Genomic DNA, 20844 nt, shown 5'->3' with positions numbered 1-20844 from the left:
CGAATTAAATCTGGACCAGTTAAAAGGTCCAAGTCAATTTGAAGACCTCCCAATTGACTTGGAGAGCTTTGGCAATTCGGATAGTCCCTGCCTGCTGCAGCAGGGAGCTGGACCCAGACTCCAAGCTGGTAAGTAGGGGGCAGGGGAGCAGGGGCTGGAGGAGGGGGAAGGAAAGCAAGCCCATGCTCACTGGGTGCTGCCAGGTGGGGTGATCCCCAATGCCCCATGCTGTATGGAGGGTCTGCCATGAGCCCCCTGACCCCCGCCTGTTCTTCCAGCCCCCCCCCATGGCTGCCCCCCCCCAGCTCTGGCCCTTTAAGAAAAAACAAAAAAACCCTGACCTCACCAGCTCCTGCAGTAGCCTCGGGGTTTCTGGGGGCACATAGAAGAGCCCCCCATGCAGCGTGGGGCAGTGGAGGGCAACAGGGATTGCCCCTCCCTGCCAGGCAGGAGCCAGTGAGTTCAGGGTTTTTTGTTGTTTTTTTTCTTTTAAAGGGCTGGGAGCTGAGGCGAGCAGGGCAGCCATGGTGGGGCTAGGAGAGCAGGCAGGAGTTCTGGGGGCTCATGGCAGAGCCCCTCCATGTGGAGTGGGGCATCAGGGATCGCCCCCACCGCCTGGCAGCAACCGGGGCTTTTTTTCCCAAAAAGCCGGGAGCTGGGGCGGGCCAGCCATTGAGAGTGGGTGGGGGATGGAGCCTGTGTGATTCGGAGATTCAGCTGATTCAGGGCATGTCAGCAGTGGAGGGAAAATGCCCCACTTGTAGGTGAGCCCCCTCTTTTGGGGACCAGGAGAATCTCCTGCAGTGGATTTCCCTGCATTCTCTGCAAGCGTGGGTTGGGGGGACACTCAGACAGGGTTCCCACCCTCCATATTTGCAGGCATGTGTAGGGAAATCTCTCTGCAAAGGATTTCCCCTGACTATGTCCACAAATGCAAAGGGAGGGGGGACCCACACTCTCCACTCCATGCTTGCAGGCGCACCCAGAGAAAGCCCCTGAGAAGGATTCCCCTGTGTACAGCATGGGCTGAGTGTCTGCAAGCAGGGAGCCCCCCATGCACCCCAAAGTCCTGAGGTGCAGGCACTCCCCAGACTTAAGGGGTCCAATCCTTCCCAGGAATTCTTGGGGTTTGCAGGACTGGGCCCCTGAATCCCAAAGATCCCTTGCCTCAGGGAGGCTCCAGAGCCATGAGCAAAAGCATGAGCAAACGCATAAGCAAATGTACATGGGTTGCAATAAAAAGGTCTAGTTTATTATTGTGTTCTGTTGTGGCCACAAATCGGAGCATTTATGGCATGACAGAAGATACGAACATCTACTTGCTTTCACTCTGTGCCTACATAAAAATTCTTATGGTGGCACAGGTGACATCTACTTCCCCACTGTGGGTCAACCTTCCACCTGCGTGAAGTCAGCTGCAAAACAGAAACCTGAGTTGCAGAAAACAGAAAAGCATGCTCTGCTGTAAAAGATGCCTAAACTGAATGCTAACAGTAGAGTGCCTATTATAGGTGAAACATAAGTTAGGCCTATGTTTACAAGACTAACTAGGGGATCTGATTAGTATCTTTCAAAAAATCCCTGGGGATCTTTAAGAAGAGGCTTGATAACTACCTGGCTGGACTCATGTGAGTCCAGTCTTTTCTCCCACCCAGGCGGGGGGTCGGACTTGAAGATCTACAAGGTCCCTTCCCACCCTACTTCTATGATTCTATGATCTTAATAATGACAATACTGTTAGTTCTGTTTTATCACCCTCAATGCATCTTGTAGTTTCAATGGAAAATGGTCTCTTTAATAATAAAAAGAAAGTGTAGTTACCTTGGAAATAAGGGTTGGGGAAACCTGATACTTCAGAAGAATAAAGTTAAACCTTAAGAAAATGTTGTGCATTTCAGAAAACCAGAGTTGGTTGTTGATGCTTCTTGAAGATTGCATGGACATGATAAAGCCAGATGAATGCTTTCAGAAGCCAGCCAGCACAGGGTGTCAAACTCTGTAGTGCTCAAAATATATGCAGAAATTCTTTTTAATTTCTTCTCCTGACCTAGTCCCATAAAGCTGGTCAAGGGCACCACTGTTCAACAATACTAAGTTATTGAAATCTCTAGGCCAAGATGTTTTTGATTGATAACATTCCCCAAATAGTTAAGAAAATGTCCAGAAACTGAAACTACCTCCCTTTTTGAACCCCTTATTCTCAAACATCTTGTCTACTTCTCTAAAATGTGATAGGAAAAGTCTCCTGCCATAACATATTGTATATGACATTTCAGAATAAATTGGTTTTCCTGGATGTCAACCTTATCTATATGTAGCAGTAAAATACTTCATGCATTTATATACATGTAATTGTATACATTTTTATGGCATAAGTTATTGAGGGGACAATAAAATATTAGAAGGAAAGATTGTCACAAATACAGTAATTTTAATCTTCCTCAGGTCTGAGTGTCCTGCAGCATCCTGGACTTAGCAGCTGGTTCAAAGATTGAATGAGCTGGGCCAGAAGTTGATGTTGTAGTAAACACACTTGAAGCAACTGGAGTCTACTGAATAGCAGAGCTATTAAACACCTTTGCTAATACTGATGTAGCAGCGCGGAGTCACCAGTACTAGGCAGGCCCTGCAGGAAGAGCCGTGGCCACTCTGTCCGTCTCCACGGGGTCCCCCAAAACATGGGGCCCAGGGCAGTCGCCCCAATTCGCCTCCGCTCTTCCCCTGGGACAGCCCTGGCAGTTGTGCTGTTTTTTTCTGAAATTCTCCAACATAGACAAAGTTTTGTACTTTAGTTTCTAACTGTAACTTGCCTAGTTGTTAATGATTTATGAAGAAGTTAAAATTGCTACAGCTGAAAATATTAAAATGTTAATTTGAGTATGTCATATTTTATGAACTGTAACTTGTTCCCCTTTACTGTAATTATCAAAGTCCAGTTTAATTTCTCATGATGTGGTTTTTCAACAGACAGAGGATACAGAAAGATGAGAGAATGGAACTCAGTAAAGGAAATGGAGTCTGATTCAGTAGCCTTGAAACTTTCATTCTTCTTGTCCACATAGAAGATGCAGAAGTGGTGTTTTGGGATTCATGTGTTCAGACCCTAAGCGTAAAAGGACACATTCCAAAGTAATTTGTGTAACTTGTCACTGAATCTGCTACAATTGAAGGAAAGGGCTCAAAGGAGGAACTGTAGCGTACAGTTATGTGGTAGAAGACCTATTTACCCAGTGATGTAGCTCTTTAACTTCTGTGTTTCAGGTTCATGAACTGTTTTTAATATGATATATATGGGACTTGCCTGTGTTTGAAAACTCTTACTCTTACTCTTAAAGAGTAAGGCTCGTCTTGTTAAAGCACTAGCCTGGTACTTATCAGCTCTATCTCAGCTCTTCTTCATATTTCTTGTGTTATCTAGGGGAAGTCATTTGATTGATCTCTGCCCTGGTTCCCTTTTTGTAAAATGAGGATACATGTGGGGACAGGACTAGGAGCAATGATCTCAGGCTGCAGCAGGGACATTACAGTTAGAGATTCGGAAGCACGTTGAGAGTGGTCAGGCATTGGAATGGGCTACACAAGGAAGTTGTAGAATCTCCATCCTTGGTAACGTTTAAGAGCAAGATAGATAGACACTTGGCAGGGATAGTCTAGTCAGGAAGGATCCTGCCTTGAGCAGAAGGCTGGACTAGAAAGCCTTGTGAGCCCTCCAGCCCTACTTTCCTGTGATCCTGTGCTTCTGTTCCTCAGGAGCAAATGTTTAAATGAAAGCTGCATGGAAACCAGCTAGAGAGTTGTTACACATTTTCAAGCACTAACTTTGTATTTGGCTGGCTCTTTTCACACCCGGCTAGACATTTTTATGGTGTGATATAATATGGCTTGTCTAAATGTATTGCATGATTGACCAGTGACTTTGTATCATGTATGTGATGTGTGGTAGAGGCCTCAGAGAAGCATTGCAAAGATAAATGCCTTGTTTGTACCTGAATCTACTCCCTGCCCTCCAGAATGTTTACTTTGCCCCATAATTTGGTATAGTCCACAAATTTGGACAGAATGCTTTTCACACTCTCATCCAAGTCACTGATGAAGATATTGAACAGCACTGATCCAAGAACAAACCCTGGGGAACTCCACTGCCCTCTTTTTTTCCAGGTCGAACACAACCCGTCCACCATCACCCTCTGTGCGCGCCCCATAAACCAAGTCTCCACCCACCTGACTGTGTAGTAATCTGTCACAACTTAATTTGTTGATAAGAATGGGATGTGACTCTGTATCAAAGGCCTTTTAAAATCCAAGTAGATGATATTTACCTCAACTCCCGCATCTAAGCATTTTGTGACCTGGTCATAAAAGGAAACAAAATTAGTCAGGCAAGCTCTACCTGCTATGAAGCCGTGCTGGTTGCCCTTCAGCATTATTTTTTCTGCTGGACTCCCACAGACATGATCCTTAATAATTTTTTCAAAGGTTTTCCCAAGGGTAGAGGTGAAGCTAACCGGCCTATAGTTACCCAGGTCATCCTTTCTCCCCTTCCTGACAATAGGGGCCACATTGGCCCTTTTCCAGTCTTCTGGGACTGAGCACCATGAGTGCTCAAACAGCTGTGCCAGTGTCTCTGCTATGACACTGGCCAATTCCTTCAGCACCCTTGGATGAAGATCATCTGGGCCTGCTGACTTAACACATTCAGCCTCTCCAAATGCCCCTTCACTAGGTCAGTGCTTACCGTAGGCGGGTTGGAGTCCCTCTTGTGCCTGTCTGTAGTCTCTTTGGGAGATATATCTTGATTTGTGTTCAGGAATACAGATGCAAAGTATTAAGAGCTCGTCTTTGTCCCTCCTATCTGTTACCAGTTGCCCTAGTCTGTCCTGTAGGGGTCCTATATTGCCATGCGCCTTCTTTTTTCTCCCTATATACCTGAAGGACTTTTTGTTGTCTTTAATTTTTGTTGCCAGCCTGAGTTCCAGTGCTCCTTTGGCCTTTCTGACTGATTCCCTGCAAGCATGAGCCAAGCGGATATATTCCTCCTTGGTGGCTACCCCCTGCTTCCACAACCTGTATGCCTCTCTTTTCCTCCCTAGGCTCTCTTGGATTTTTCTGTTCAGCCAAGAGGGTTTCTTGGGTCTTTTGCCTCTTTTTATGTGCAGTGGGATGGTCCAACCCTTTTGTGCCTGAAGGATCATTCCCTTGAGGAACGCCCACCCTTCCTGGACTCCCATCTCACCAATGCTCTTGCCCTTCAGTGCCTTGCTTACTAATCTGAGCTCATTGAAGTTAGCCTTTTCCAGAACTGCCTTTATAAGAGGTTGACTCTTTTTTACAGTTATTTTTATCCTGTGACACTGACTTTGCAGGTATGGCTGGTCCAAAGAGAGGATTTAATAGCAGCCTTCCACTACCCAAAGGGGGTTCAAAAGAGGATAGGGCTGCACTGTTGTCGGTGGCAGCAGATGACAAAACAAGAAGCAATGGCCTCAAGTTGCAGCATGGGAGGTTTAGGTTGGACATTCGGAAAAACTCTCTCACTAGGAGGGTGGAGAAGCACTGGAGCAGGTTAGCTAGAGAGGTGGTGCAATCTCAATCTTGGGAGGTTTCTAATACCCAGCTAGATAAAGCTTTGTCCTGGATGCTCTAGTTGGGGGTGGTCCTGCTCAGAGCAGGGGGCTGGTTGGACTAAATGTGACCTCCTGGGGTCCTTTCCAACCCTCATGTTCTGTGACTCCATGAAATGCCTGGCCTGATTTAACTTGTGAATGGCATCATGCAACTAACATGGGGCAGGGGCCACAAAACGAGCTGTATGGAAAAAATATATGATAAAATAATATTGCTTCAAACTATTTTATCCTTAGAGAACCCTTTTCTCGAGAGGACGGTCCCTAGGCCGGACACGGAAGACCAAGCTTCGCCGCCGCCCAGGGTAGGACAGGGCATGGCAGACGAGAGCGCTCAAGCGCCTGCGCGCGGAAACCGGGGCAGCCGAGGTCGCGCTGGGAGGGGCGAGCCGCCGCTGGGGACGAGGTAGGCGGGTCCTGGCTCTGTCACAAGCAGGGGGAGAGGTTGGACCGCTTCATCTCCCCGCGCGGCTGCGGGTTGCTTGTCCCCCGCTATTCAAGCCACGTTGGACTCTCTCGGCCTTTCCTCCCCGCCCCCGACTTGGTTTGGACTCTCCCGGCTTCCCCTCCCCCCTGCTGGTTTTGGACTCTCCCACTTCCCGCGCCCAGGCCGGGGGCTTGGAGGGCGCGAGCGGTGCGTCACGTGGCTCGGCTGGCTGCAGCGGCGCGATGGCGGCGGTGGAGGACGAGGAGGAGCAGGCCCAGGCCGGGCCCGCGGCAGGGCAGGAGGCGGCCGGGCCGGGCTGGGGCCTGGCGCTGCTGCCTGGGGACCGCTTCTCGGCCTGGATGCAGTGTGTATGCGTAGTGGGCTTCGACCTGGAGCTGGGCCAGGCCGTGGAGGTGAGCGGGGGGCGGGAGCCCTGCCTGTGCCTGTGCCTGTGCCCGTGCCTGCTTCGTAAGCTGTCATCTAGGCGGACATCTGAGCATAGGGTTGCATCGAGGGAGGTGTGCAGCTGTTCCGGCACTTCCGATTAGCCGGTGGGATTATTTCGTTTCTTCCCATTCAGCAACCTGGTGAGATGCCTGGCCGACCTGTCGCTCTTCATGTAGGAGCTGAGCTGGTTAAGAAGGCATTAAGGCAGGATAGTCAAACATGCCATGATGCTGCTTCAGTCTTGGTTTAAGACAGCGGTTTCCAACCTCGGGTTGCAACCCAATGGAGGCTGCTTGGGCAATGCTGACGGCACCGCACACAAAACAGGAGATTGCCGGGAGCTCCTCCCAGCCTCTGCCACTCTCCTACTCTTCTCCCAGCAGCAGGTTGCAGCTAAAAAGGTTGGGAACAACTAGCTTAAGATGTAAAAATGCTTCTGCTCAGTAGAAGGTAATAGTGACTGAGGAAAATCAAGGCAGGTACTTCTAGAGGAAGTGGTATTGGTGACTTAGTACTTCAGAGTTTCTATTACATAGATATCCACTGTGGGTTTAGAGCAGCAGTGTCAACCATGTTGCCCACAGGCTGAGTCCAGCCCATAGAGCTTCATAATTTGGCTCTGGGTGCTGCCCATTGACCCACATGCTGCACAGGACCAGCCCCTTACGTGGTGCTGGGTCTTAGGTCACATGGCACCCACTTGGGCCAGTGTCCCTGACTGGCCCAGGCAGGTGCCATGTGTGCTGTATCTGGCAGGTACATGTGTTCAGGGCTGGGTGGGGGGAGAAGAAGGTGGCGAGGACCCTTTGCACACCACTCTGGCCCTGGGGCCAGATGGGTTTGACAACCCTGCTGTGCTGTTTTAAGTCTTGTATTTTACCTGTGAGGTCCTGATTCTTATGACTACTACATTTCTGTGTCTCTTTTTTGCAAGATTAGAAGATAGAATTTGGGCGGGGGGCTGATACCGATAGCCAATTTTTAAGGAGGCATGTAGGCTGATACAGATCTGATTTCTGGCAGGTATACTCCTCCTTGGTGGCTACAAACATACTGATACAGCTGTGTTCAGCTGGTAAGTCTGTTGTGGTGAAAGTGCGGGGAGAGGCAGGTCAATGCCCTCTGTGGTGAGGAAGTGAGTGGGGTAGGAGATGGGGTGGGCATTGTCCAGCCAGGGCGGGGCAGGGCACAGGACGGAGCCACAGCTTGTCTGGGTGGGGGGCAGCTCCCACCACTGTGTGCACCTTAAGGGGGCACTGGAGGGGGGGTGCCCCCCTGGATCTGCATGTGGAGGCAGGGGCTGCAGCTGCAGGCTGGGGCCAGGGCTGTGCTGGGATCTTCCTGGCACTTAGTGGGGAGGGAGCTGGGCCAGGGCTGTGTTTGGGGCAGGCGGCAGTGGTGCTGGGAGGTGGGGCTATAGCAAAATTTGGGGAGGCTGCAGCCCCTCTGCCCCCATAGCCTTCCTCCCAGTGCCTCTGCTGCCCGCCCTGAGCTCAGCCTGGCTCACCCTCCTGCCGCAAAAATCCAGTACAGCTCACAGCTGCAGTACCTGCTGTGCAGATCCAGAGGCACACCATGTCTTCACCCCTGCCCCTGGTGCCCTCCCTGGGTGTACGCAGCAGTGGGAGCCTCCCCCCAGATGAGCTGTGGCTCTGTCCTGTGCCCTGCCCCACCCCAGCTGGGCAGCACCTGCCCCACTCCCTTCTTTTCCACAGGGGGTGTTGATCTGCACCCCCCACATGCCCTTTCTGTTCCCCTTCCACCACGACAGGCTTACCAGCTGCACGCAGCTCTCCAAGCTATTGGGCTGTGCTCCTTAGTGCGTGTCTGCTGCATTGCAGCTGTGCGCACGCACGGGCATTTATTGGCCACACTATCAGCCAGCTCTGATGTACACTAGCAACCAAGGATTGAACATTGATATTGACTTAATTGCATACAACAGTCTACCTGATTCTAGATAATCTTTCTTCAAGTTGCAGGTAATAATGACCTTCTTCCTTTTTGAAAAGTCTTGATCTTTCACTAATATCCTTTTTCTGTGATTTAGGTCTCTGCTACCCTTTGGAATTTCTCTTTCCAGTTTTACATTCCTGCCAATTGTTTTAGTTTTTCACCGCACTCATTTTTACCTCAGACCTGAGGAAGAATACATCACTTTCAAAAGTTTGTCTAAATCTATCCCAGTTTGATTAGTAAAAAATATTCACAAAAATTCTTGCCTTGTATTTCTTGAACCAGCACAGCTACGCTACCCTCAAGACTAGTTAACGACAATTAAAGTTATTTGAATAGGGAAGAGCGCTGATTGGTTTTGTTCACAGTCCAGGATGTGAGCCTGCAAGTTCTATCCAAGCAGCTGGGAAAGGGTAGCTGTCTAAAATACAGTTGCTGTCTTGTATTGGGAACAATAAACACAAGTAAATCAGTGAATGCTGCATCACAAAAGGTAGTTGAGTAGTTAATCACTTGGTGTTTTTAAATTGTGCACCCTCTTTTCAAGTAGAGATAATTGTTTTTTTTTTGTTTATAGGTGACATATCCACAAAACTCAAAACTTACAGATAAAGAAGTGAGTAGAAACTGTTTCCCTTATGTCTTTTTATTTAAAAACAAACCAACCTTTGTTTTCCAAGTAAAAACCTGTTGTTTTTTTTCCCCTCTCTAGAAAACCAATATTTGTTATTTATCTTTTCCTGATTCAAATGCAGGTAATTGCTTTTTTTTTTCTGTAATCTAAATTGTGAATGCATGTACTCCTAGACCAAACTTTGGTAGAATGGTGTTAATTTTAACTACACAATTAAGTTTGGCTAAAGTATGTTGCAGGGATGTTGTAATGATCCAAAAAAAGTGTTAAGCTATGAATAAGATGAAACCTAAAATATTAGTTATTTATATAGTTGTAGAATGCAGGAACCTTGGTTTTATTTTGCTTAAAGTGAGAATTAATATATGTTGGTGGTACTTTAGTATTTCAGTAGTTCTTGCCATCTGTAGGTCCTCAAGCATTTTGCAGTGACTGAAGGTATGGACAAACATACACTTTAGCTTGCAGCATCTGTTACAATTTAACTATTACCTCTTGGATCCAAAATGGGTAAGGGATGGAGCAGTTGCAGTATCATGCAGACATAACAGTTGTATCATAATAGCTTGTATTGGCATTCTTTGATAGAAATACAACTGTTAACTTTGTGATTCTCAACCAGGGCTTTCAAGGGTGCCTTAGGGTTTCACACAAAGTTAGTTTAGCACTGTTAGGTTTAAAAGCCAGATTCACAAGACCCAGAGATTTCAAATATAAATCCATAGTTGTGGTCTTTCTGAGTTCTCTACAACAGAAAAACTTCTACTATTTTTTTCTATAGGCAGAAAAATAGCGAAAACTAAGAGCTGACATTTTCTGAGGGGTGCTTTGAGTCTGTCCAGGGGACAGTGCCTTGAGTCTAAAAAGGTTGAGAACACTGGTATATCTTAAGCTTCCTAATATCTGTAATATGTGGAACTATTGCAACCATTGTATTATTTCCATATTCTTTATGGAAATTGAAGCACAGAGGTTGAGTGACTTAATGAAACTAATATGAGGGGGGGAGTACTGAATTAAAAGCATTAAAAAATGAAAAAGACTTTTAATGAATTAGATTTTTTTAAAAACAAATATGACCACAATTAGAATGCTGTGGTATTTTATTTCTTTCTCTCTGTCCTTTACATCTGCAACTGTGTTTGGTCCTGGTTGCTGAACTCTTCTTGCATTTACTAAGGCTCAGATCGAGCGAAAACATTTCTTTACTCTTTTGCCAAAGTGGAGCAGAGACATGTGGTTAACAATCTGGAGCATCTGTAGAAGGGGATGACTAAACTACAGACCCCCCTTGCACAACTTACAGAAGTTCAAACTCTTTGTAGATGACATTTTTCTCTAGAGGTTCTGATCCCTTTTTTTTTTTTTTTTTTAGAGGCTTTACATTATGGCAGTTTTGTACAGAGGTAGAAGAAACACGTTTGAAGTGTAAGAGTTCTGCCATGAGTTTCTGGCTAACCTTCAAGTTTTACAATCTGCTTACTTTATTTTATGTCGTAATGTGGTTAAAAGTGAGAGAATGTATTTTCACCATCATCTGTGAAAGTAAGGGAGTGGTTCCTTTTTGGCTCTTGCATGTAAAAAGTATATATGCTGAACTTTAAGTACACACCTTATTGTATGTAACAGTTACAGATTTATTTAAATATTACATAGGAATGTATTTATTTAGAATACTTAAGTATTTAAAATACAACCTCAACTAAAAATAATGCAAAATTACTCTTGGAAAAATCATGTTAAGTTAATAGTGTATAATGTATACAAGTAAAGAGAAACCTTTGTGGGCAGGGTTGATAGCATCACTAACTGTATCTGATTACTCTTATGAACGTAGAAATTATGTAGAGGCCTTCCTTGGATAAAAACTTTATTCCAGAGGTTAACCAGATAAAAAGTTTATATTAACAAAGGAAAGCTGTTCTACCCAAATATTTTTCTGTATTCTGTGTCTTGATATTAGTAGAAAAACTGTTTATGACCCAAGAGCAAACTTATGAGGAAATTATTAGCTTGTAACTAATTCAGCAGCCATAGCCAGCAGATCTTCAGTTCCTCAGAAGGCCACACAGGGCATCTAATGCATTGAAAAATGGTTTTGAAACTTGCTAAAAGGTTGTGTTGTTTGATTTATTTTTTTGTGTGTTCTTAAAAAAACAAAATTAGACATTTGTATTGATAATAGATTTGTGGGGGTTTTTTAAAGTAGGATATGACTGCCATTTTCCTTGAACAGTTGTGTAGAACAACCTACTACAATGTGCTTTTCAATTTAAAAAATGAGCAGATGATGGGGAGAAATATGCTATAGAACTGCCTGTATTTTCTGCACTGAGAATGTTATAACATTTCTGTTTTGTTCGTGTCTCTGCCATTCAGCAGGAGGGAATAGGCTTGCTAATTAAATTGTTTTCTTGGGTTTTTTGAGCCACCATAATAAAAATTACTTCTATAACTGGAAATACACTGTTTAAGATAATGGAACAATTGCCGGTGTGAGAGATTGGTGGCATTGCAGCTTTTTTCTTTAGTTTTAAACAAATGGAAAAAGGAGAGCGGGGTTTTAGCTGATGTTGCTGTATAACATTTTTTTTTTGAGTAAGTCTTTTGTTTTGCATGCTATGTCGGTGGCTGCAGAAAAAACACATCACCAGCCTTTTCTGTCACACCAAGCAGTGAAAATAATAGTAAACAGCCTTTGAGTTTTGACCAGTGCTTTGTTGGCCAACTCAATTGAGTAATGGTGGCGATGTTCAAAGATCACTTACTTTCACATATTGTCTGTTGAATGCCTACTGGAGCCTACAGATATTTTGGGAATTAAGGGTCAAACTAAAAACTTTGTTACTTTTTGTGGCCATCTGTGTTTTGCCAGTGCCATTTCTCATGAAGTGTGGAGGACCCAGACCGAATTGACGTGGTTTTGATAGGTGTTAATTCAAACAGAATAATGCATGTGGATTAGCATATGCACAACCGAAAGAATTTGATATAGAGGTTTTGGATGCTGCAGCAATATGATTAGACAGAGCAGGAATGCAGTGTGAAACTGAGCAGTTATTTCTGTGGGGCATATATCTGGAACAGCTTCATTTGAAATGCTGCCTCTGGGCTCAGTCAGCGAGCACTGACTGAACAAGATAGTAATACAGAATGGTGATAGCCAGCGGTCATTTCAGAACTTCAGGACACAAAAAATACTTTCCTACAGCTACATTTTGACCACAAGTGGATGCTGAAAGATTAACTCAGCATATTTCACAGATGGGGAACACCCATGGTGAACTCCTGTTCCACCACTCCAAGTGATACATGTTAGAGACATTGCTTGAGAGCAGGCCAAAGTCCAAATTTTATGTTAAACAAATTATTTTTCTGTGATCAAGGGAACTTGCATAGATTTTTGTCCATTTTTTTGTAATTTCCAAAGTAAGACCAAATGAACCACAATGATACTGGTAGCAGCAACATGGCTGAGACAGCACTGATATATTGATCTGTGAGAGCCACCCATATGATTAGCATGGGCACTTTCATTTATGTCACAGTATATGTCACAGGCCAGTTCCTTGATTCCCTATACTCTGTCTCATGGCATAGCTCGTCAATGGCTGAATTCCTTTGAGAGAGCTGGTTCCTATGAGGTCTGATTCTACTGTTTCAAAAAGCAGAAAAGATTCTGTAAGAAATGCCTGTCATACAAATATTTTCAGTTTGGCAGCCATTCCACCCAGTCCAGACAGGAGCTTCTTGCAAATATCTTGTGATGTTTGTTATATCTAAGGGGCACTGAGTTCTGTTGGCTCAGATCAGGTTCATTTAGGACACGTTTTGGCCACTTACATTTCAGTTGAGTAGGCCTGTCTTTTCATACTGCAACATAAAGATTCTTTAAAGGACTCCAGATCTATTCACCAATTTGAGATCTGATTCCATTGTGGGAACCTGAAACTAGGTCATCTTGTGAATCCTCAGTTTAACTTTATAGTCTCTTGTAGCTTTCTCCATCTTCTATAGAAGGCAGCTGTGTTACTTAGGGGAATCTTGAAACTATAGTTTCTAGGGTCGGAAGAGACCCGAGTAGATCATCTAATCCGACCCCCTTCCATGGCAGGAAAGATTACTGGAGTCAAACAACCCCAGCAAGGTGTTCATCTAACCTCCTCTTAAAGATCCCCAGGGTAGGGGCCAGCACCACTTCTCTTGGAACTACAATTATTGATGGCAGAACACCCAGCAACAACATTTCACAAGGGCAAGTTTTCCTGGAGCCGCTATCCAAATTATTTCAAACTTTAATTAAATTGAACAATAAATGTAACCATGGTCCGTCCCATTTCCCGCCCCACCCCCCAGCAGCTTCACACTCACAGAGATAAAGATTTTACTTTTTAGCCATTCACAGAGCTTTCTCTCCTGTCAATAGAGAGAGACTCTTTTCTGTTATATAAAGCATAGTAGGTGCTCTAGCACAGCTGTTGGCCATCCTATTGTTTGTATTATCTTTTTTGCGCCTGTGTAATTTCTTCAGGAAATCATGACTCCAAAGTTTTTGGCCTCTGCAGGTGTGTCCTATCATATAGTTTGCTAATTAATTCTTGAGCACTTCTTTCTTCACCCTCTCTTCCCCCTTGTATGCCATATGCATTTTCTTTTCCCATTTGAGGGTTCAGCTCAGAATGGCTGGGAGTTTTCTGAACTACTTTCTCTTTGTATCTGATCCCATAATATGTTGAATTGGGTTGAGGGCCAGTATTGACTTTAGATCAGTAATGGAGGGAGAAGAGGACAGGTGCACCTCTGCAAGCTGTTAAATTGGAAGGTATTATCCTGAGGTTAGTCCACCAAAGACATGCATAGGGTTAAGTTCCAAAAAGCAACAGACAGAACCAGGAAGATATGCAGACTGCTGCTTACCAGAATGGTTTGTTTTTGCTGGTGCAGGAGCAGGTTTCCACCAGAGCTGCACTGTTTTGCAGTGTGCATGCAAAATAGAGCTCTGTCTCATATCTTCTGTTCTGTTACCGGCAGCTCAGCACAAAGTGTTGTTCAGCATTTTAAGAAGTGTGGTGAGAAACTGAAGAGGATTAGAGCATCAGAAGATGATCGTGCAGGGATTGGAAAGTAAGCCACATGAGGAAAGGCTGAGGGAAGGTAGGTATGTTTAGTTTGGAGAAAAGAAAGTTAAGGAAAGACTCAGTAGCAGTTTCCTTTATGGCAGCCTTCCAAATGTTTGAAGAGGGAGGAAGATGATTTTCCATTGACAGAGAGGGCAGGATAAGAGGCCAGATGAAGTGTGGTCTGCCTTAAACCAAGGCAAAGCAGATAAAATTGCAGGCAAAAGTACCCTATAACAATGATAATAGGATAGTGGACTAAGCTGCCTAGGGATATTGTGGAATCTCCTTCATTGGTTCTTTACGAGAAGAGGCTGGGCAGGTATCTGTCTGAGATGGTATACTTGCCCACCCACCCACCCGCCCATGGGCCACATCTGACTTGTGAAGGCTGTCATCTGGTATGTGTAGCTTCACGCAAGTCTGGACATTTGGCATCAGTTAGTTAATGCTGCCACCACTCCCCAGCTGCCAAATTTCCAGAGCTGCAGGGAGCCCTGCTGGCTGGATGACATGGCCTCTCGCACAGGATTAGGTCAGTGAGCAGGGTTGCTCCATAGTAGAATTGGGCTGGCAAACCAGCTCTGTCTTGCTTATCCAGCCCACAGAGCTGGAAGCTCAGATACAGAGGGCTGGACTAGGTGTCCCTTGTGGCCCCCTTTGTATGGAGTGAAGTAGTCTGCAGAAGAGCGTTCTGCAACAACTGTTCTGAACCCAAGTGTCTGGAATTTTAAGATATCTGTGGCTCTTTAATTGCAAAGATAGTTGGTCTGAAGCCTGATATTGGTGAAATTACTTGATGATACATTTCAAATTAGCTAAAAGTTGAAGGTAGTTTATGAGTGGTGTTGTAGCCTTGATGGTCCAAAAATTATGCAAGAGGCAAGGATTTTTTTAGGGTGATTATCTTTTTATTGGACCAACTGTGTAGTTGGAATAGTTAGATAAGCTGTGAAATGCAAGACATCTTTCATCAGGTCTGATCATAACATGATGAAGTTCTTCTAAAAGCTGAACAAGGTTCTTTGGGTGAATCTGATATCTTTTATTAGACCAACTTAAATAGTTGGAAAAAAATGTCTTGGCAAGCCTTCGGGTTTAAAAACCCTTCATCAGGCTGAGGAAGCCTCTGCAGTTGGTGTGTGCTCTTTCTGGGTGGAATGAATAGTAAAGAAGCCAGAGGCTGGGCTGGTATGCATGCAAGAGAGACAGTTAGGGAAGTTGTAAATTGAGGAGAGACAGGCTGGGTGGATGGGGTGGGGAAGATGGGGGGCGGGGGGATAGATATAACAGGTAAATAGTGGAGAGGTACCTGGGGAGTCAGATGTCAGGCAGGTTACAATCTGTCATAAATCCAATGTCTATATTTAGGCCATGATTATTTGCATCCAGGAGGTGGATTAAATGAAGTTCATAGGCTCATCTGTGAGAAATATTTTGTAAGTTTCCCTTGAGGATTTGAGCTGAGAGTTTGGGGAGAGAGTGCTTTTCTTGTGAGACTATGCCCCCACACGTAATTGGTTGTTCTTGTCTTTGATGGATTTCGGGTGTGCATACTTTCTGGTATGCAGTTATTGTTTGGTGTCTCCTATGTATTTTTCATCAGGGCATTTGGTTCATTGGATGAGATATCACATTTCTGGAGGTACAGTTGTAAGATCCAGGAATGCTGATAACTCTGTTGTAGGGTGTAGCAGTTGTGGGGGTGATGGAAATGTGTTGGCAGGTTTTGCATTTCTTGTCATGGCATGGTCTGGATCCATTTGGTGTGTTTGCTTCTGGTAGGAAGTTTGCTTCTGGTGATGAGATTAGTGAGGTGTGGTGCATGTTTAAGGGCTAGGATGTGTGGCTCTGGGAAGATCTCTTTAAGAATATGGTCTCCTTCTAGTATAGGTTGCAATTGTTTGAGAATATTCCTTATGAGTTCAAAGGAAGGGTGATGTCATAACCAGTGGTGTGCAATTTATGGGGGGGCGTTTCTTCTGTAGTGCAGCAGTTCTTCATGTGGTATCTGGGTGGCTCTTTCAAAAGTGCAATCTATCTCTGGAGGAGTGTCCTTATTGAGTGAAATCCTTTTAAAGAAACCTACACATCTGAAAGCTGAAGGCATTTAGAGAACTGTGACCCAAAGTGTTTTTCCCAATTTATTTTTCTCTTGTATTTGGATTTGCTCCACATGAGATTTGTTCTGACTCAGTGCATACGAATCTCACATGGGAATGGATGCGTGTCAAGTTACCTACTACCTGGCTGCCAGGAAAAATCTAGTTGTACCCCTTGGTTTATGTGACATCATGAGTGCTATCTGCAGGAACGTGGATGTTTTCTGAAGAACTGTTCGTGTGTCAGTTTTTGAGTACATTGGTAGCATTTTGCTTGCAAAAATGGTGTTTTGTACCTTACACCGTAGACAGGTAATGGGGATATTACTGAAGAGTCTGCTGCTTCCTTGTCTTCAGATACTCTTGTTGGAATGCTTTTGTTTTGACTCTGTACTAGGAGCTAGTTTGGAAAGTGTCCCCTGTTCTTCATCTCTGCTCTAGCAGTGTCCTGTAAATATCTGCATCTTGGTGACTTTTCTCCAGATTAGACTAGAGGTGGAGCCCTGCTAACTGGTGGTCAAGTCCAGCTGCTGTGGAATCATGGGGATGGGGATGGTTACTTTATTGGTCACGTAATGTACACAAATATGCTGCTGCCTGATACCAGAAAGGGTAATAGGTACCATTCCAACAAGAGGATCTTGAAGTAATGGGTTATGCAATTACACGGAATAAACTGTTGTACATAAGGAAGAACTTCTTTATGGTAAGGGTGACCAGAATCTGGAATAACTTCCAAAGGAGGTGGTGCAGTCTGGAATCTTGGAAGTGTTCAGGAAGAGCCTGGACAGACACCTTGCTGGGATCATTTGATTTCAGCATTAATTTTTGGCCAGAGCAATGGGGTTGGACTCGATGACCTTTCAAGGTCCCTTCCAGCTCTTGGTTTCTGTGATTCTCTGGGTGGGTGTTGCAGGGTACTAAGGTGCCTGCTCCTTTAAGAGTGGAAGCAGCCTAGATCGGGGTGGGCAATTACTTCAGGCGCTTTGGCAAGTCATTGAGGGCTGTGTGGCAGGCAGCCCGGGGCAGATAAGTATTAATTTTATAAAATTTTTAGGGGCCCCACGGGCTGGACAGAATGGCCTGGCAGGCCGCATCTGGCCCACGGGCCGCATTTTGCCCGCCCTGGCCTAGATAGAGGGCCCTAAGAGCCAGGCAGAGCCTCACAGCTGCAGGTTGCCAGGGCAACAGGTTAAGGGAAGTATTAGCTGGCATCTTCACCTGATCAGGTGACCAGAAGGAAGCAGGGCCCTGAGCATATATAAGCCCCAGCAGTGGGGCTAGGAGAGTTAGTTCTCTGGCACCTGCCAGGGGAAGGAGGTCCTGCAGGGGAGAACTACCCAGAGACACTGTGGCAGCCTGAACTGCTGCTTATATGGTTAATGGGGCTCTAGGAGCCCATAAGGTACCCAGGGCTGGGAAGCACTCAGTGCTTGAGGAGAGGTTTGTCTTTTTAAAGAGACAAACAATGCAAGCCACACTCTGTATTATGTTATAGCCCAGGGGCTTGTTTCTCTGTTGTCTTTTATCCTGGTGGACTGGGGTGAGGCCCACTGGGGAGGAGGAGGCCTCATAGGGGGCGTACTACTGTGTGGAGCCCCAGGACCAGAAAGGTCACAGTGACAGGGCTGCAGAGAGCCCAGCGCCAGGGGCCCAGTGATATACCATCTGTGAGGCATGGAGCAGTTTTGGAGCCATGCATCTAGCCCATAAGGCTTGGGGTGACCTTCAGGGACCCAGCTGGGGGTCTAAGAACCCACAGGGTTTAGTGGGGTCCATCAGGACTGTGACTGCACAACAACTTGAGGGCAGCCTCCCTATCTATTATCTAAACCAACAAGACATGGCAGGTGAGACTAGAAGGTGCCTGCAGGGCGAAGTGGGCATGGTCATGGAGCCCTAGAGGCATCACAGCCATCCTTGGGGATCCCACACCTTGACAGTGGGTCATTCTACTTGGGCAGCCTTTTTTCTTTCATATGGCATCATATATCAGCTTCCAAGTCTACAAACCACTCACTGTCTGGTATTAGCGTTCAGTGTGCAGATTCTGTCTGCCCCATCTGGGCATTTGTAAAGATTACAGCTTTTGATGAAGTGCTGTACTGTTCGTTGGATACCTGCATTCACACAGGGGGCTGTCCAAAATGTTCATCTTGTGAAATGCTGCAGTTAAGCATGTAGTAGTAGTGAGAGAACTGTCATCAGGAGAGTAGTTAGGAATGTGTCCATGTAAATCGAAGTCAAGTATGTAGAATTTTCTTGTTGCAGAAAAGGTTATTTACTGTAGCTGAAAGCACCAAATAGCAATTTTTAAAGGCAGTGTTGGATAAACACACTAAAGCAAACAAAGTAAAATAATTTTGATATAACAGCCCCATGGAGATAGACCCTAATTTAAATGGAAATATGAAGTTAAGCCATTTTTTCTCCTTTTTTTCCCAATAGGTTGTCTGGGAGACACCCAGTTTTGTTTTAGATTCCGACGGTCTTCTGGCAGGAAGCTCTCAATGCATTGTCATCTGGACCAGTTGGACAGAGATTTACCGATCTACTTAAAGGTTGGAAATATGCTAAAACTGAAAAAGAGTTCTGTCATATTTGTTTTAAACATTCAGAAATATGCTTACATTTTGGTATAGATAACGTAAGTCTGATCTAAACTCTGGTGATGCAGTTGCATTGCCAAATTTTAGACAAGTTATTTAGGAAACCGTCTCAAAGAGATGTTCTTCTGGATGTTTACTAGAAATTCTTTAATTCACCTTTGAACTTTACACTTATAGTGTGTATAATGGTGTCATAGCTTTCTCGTTCAATCTTGGGGCTATAGACTTTTTTTTCTGTATTAATAACATTACCCAGATGTTAACAATCTGACTGCTAACTGGATAATATAATTTTGACTGTGTTCCAGCCAACTATTTCTATTTATGTACATTTATAGAAGACTTTTGGGTGAAATGTTTGTGAGATGATTGAAACCTCAAGCTCACTGAATGAACAAAAATCCTTCAAATGTTACAAAGCTAGAATCAGAACTGTCTTATTCAAATGTATAGAATCTTTATAACTGTGGAGTAAATTATCTTTTTAGTATGTGTACTTGCACTACACACTTATCAACAATGGATTTTATAAGAACAACACAGAACACTTAAAAATAGGGCATAATTTTTACTTTCAAATTATACCCTTTTTTTTAAACAGAAAGACTCTGCATATTACTATGGCTACGTGTATTTCCGACAAGTTCGAGACAAGACCTTAAAAAGAGGCTACTTCCAGAAGGTAATTAAATGTCTTTTTTTTTTTAAAAAAAAATATCTCCAGGGGGCCATTACACTGTAATTAACCTCACTGGTGTGGGAACTGCATCTTCATAGTTTCTGTACAGTTCCATGCACATAACTGTGATTTGCCACCATGTACTTATAAGGCAGGGCTCAAGCTCTGCCTGCGTTCCATCCTGGGGCACAGAGAAGCTCCAGTCCCTGCCTGGCCATGCAAGTGTCCCAGAGCCAGAGCTGCTAACACTGATATATGGCTGGGCAGGGGCCAGAGCTTCCACATGTTCTGAGCAGGGGCTGGAGTTTCCATGTGCCTGGAGGGACTGAAGCTATAACTTCACCTGACAGTAAGCGGTGGTAGGCAGTTGCACAGAAGGTATGTGTGTTTGTGATTGGGGGGTGGGGGAGGCGGTAGAGAGCAGGGGTGGGAGACGGAGGCTGCAGGATGGAGCAAGTGTAGGGGCAGGCACTACAGAGGGGAAAGGAGCCAGGGGCAAGCACCAGAGTGCAGGCACCATGGGGGCAGGGGGTGCATGGTGCAAGGGGAAGAGGATAAGGGGAGGGATAGGAGGTAAGGAGGTTCCACCATCTTCCCTTCCATCTCCACTACATGCCCCCCTGCTGCTGCTTTTCCTGCTGTAGCAGTGGAGAGGGAGAAATTTAAGATGACCCTCTAATAATTAGGTTTTGCACATGGAAAATCATACGCATTTTATAAACTTTTCATATAGAAAATCTAATTACTGTAGGGGTTGATTTTATTTGTAGATGGGACCAGCTTATTTTGAACTGTTTTCCCCCACTTAGAAAAAAACAGTTTTGAGACACAGCAGGTAGTTTTAGTTATTTGACAGCATTAAGAAAAGGCTTTATTCTTTCTACACAATAAAATGAAACAGTGTGTTAACAGTGTCATTTAAATGACACTGTATGGTCTCAGGTGCTTGAGAGTATTGTCCAAGTGCACACGTTCTTCAGACCTAATTTCCTTTTTCCAGTAACAATAGTAGAACTTGTTCACAAGCTTGTTAAACAGCTTTAGTATTTGTTTACACAGCCCGTAAAAGAAAGAAAGAAATAAGCTATACCAGAACTAATTGGGAGAGAGGTAGCATACAGTTTTAAAACAGAAGAACATTGTCTTTGCTAAAAAGTGAAATCTTGGCATCATGTTGGAGCATACTGTTCTGAAGAGAACAGGAATAGCAGAGTTTTAAGCCTCTCTGTGGACCAAGCTTTAAATGTTG

At 44.7% G+C, this 20844-nt stretch overlaps 1 protein-coding gene across 4 annotated transcripts in view; it reads left to right on the top strand.

Moving 5' to 3' along the window:
- Positions 1-6035: 6035 nt before the first annotated feature.
- Positions 6036-20844, top strand: part of DENND6A (DENN domain containing 6A) — a 41249-nt gene continuing 26440 nt past the window's right edge. Inside the window, exons 1-5 of one of the 4 annotated variants that reach the window (XM_090021799.1) lie at positions 6036-6464; positions 9032-9070; positions 9167-9209; positions 18756-18868; positions 19518-19598. In XM_090021799.1, coding sequence (XP_089877925.1) covers positions 6294-6464; positions 9032-9070; positions 9167-9209; positions 18756-18868; positions 19518-19598 — 447 coding nt within the window. In that variant the 5' untranslated portion in view covers positions 6036-6293. Of the gene's footprint in view, positions 6465-6576; positions 6639-9031; positions 9071-9166; positions 9210-10502; positions 10634-18755; positions 18869-19517; positions 19599-20844 lie in introns of those variants that run through there. The other 3 variants (XM_090021800.1, XM_090021801.1, XM_090021798.1) reach the window with 3 other exon arrangements.

The sequence above is a fragment of the Crocodylus siamensis genome, chromosome 11 (genome assembly GCF_052110815.1).
Source record: "Crocodylus siamensis isolate JL-2025a chromosome 11, ASM5211081v1, whole genome shotgun sequence".
NCBI lineage: Eukaryota > Metazoa > Chordata > Crocodylia > Crocodylidae > Crocodylus > Crocodylus siamensis.
This window is presented reverse-complemented; position numbering and strand designations above follow the sequence as displayed.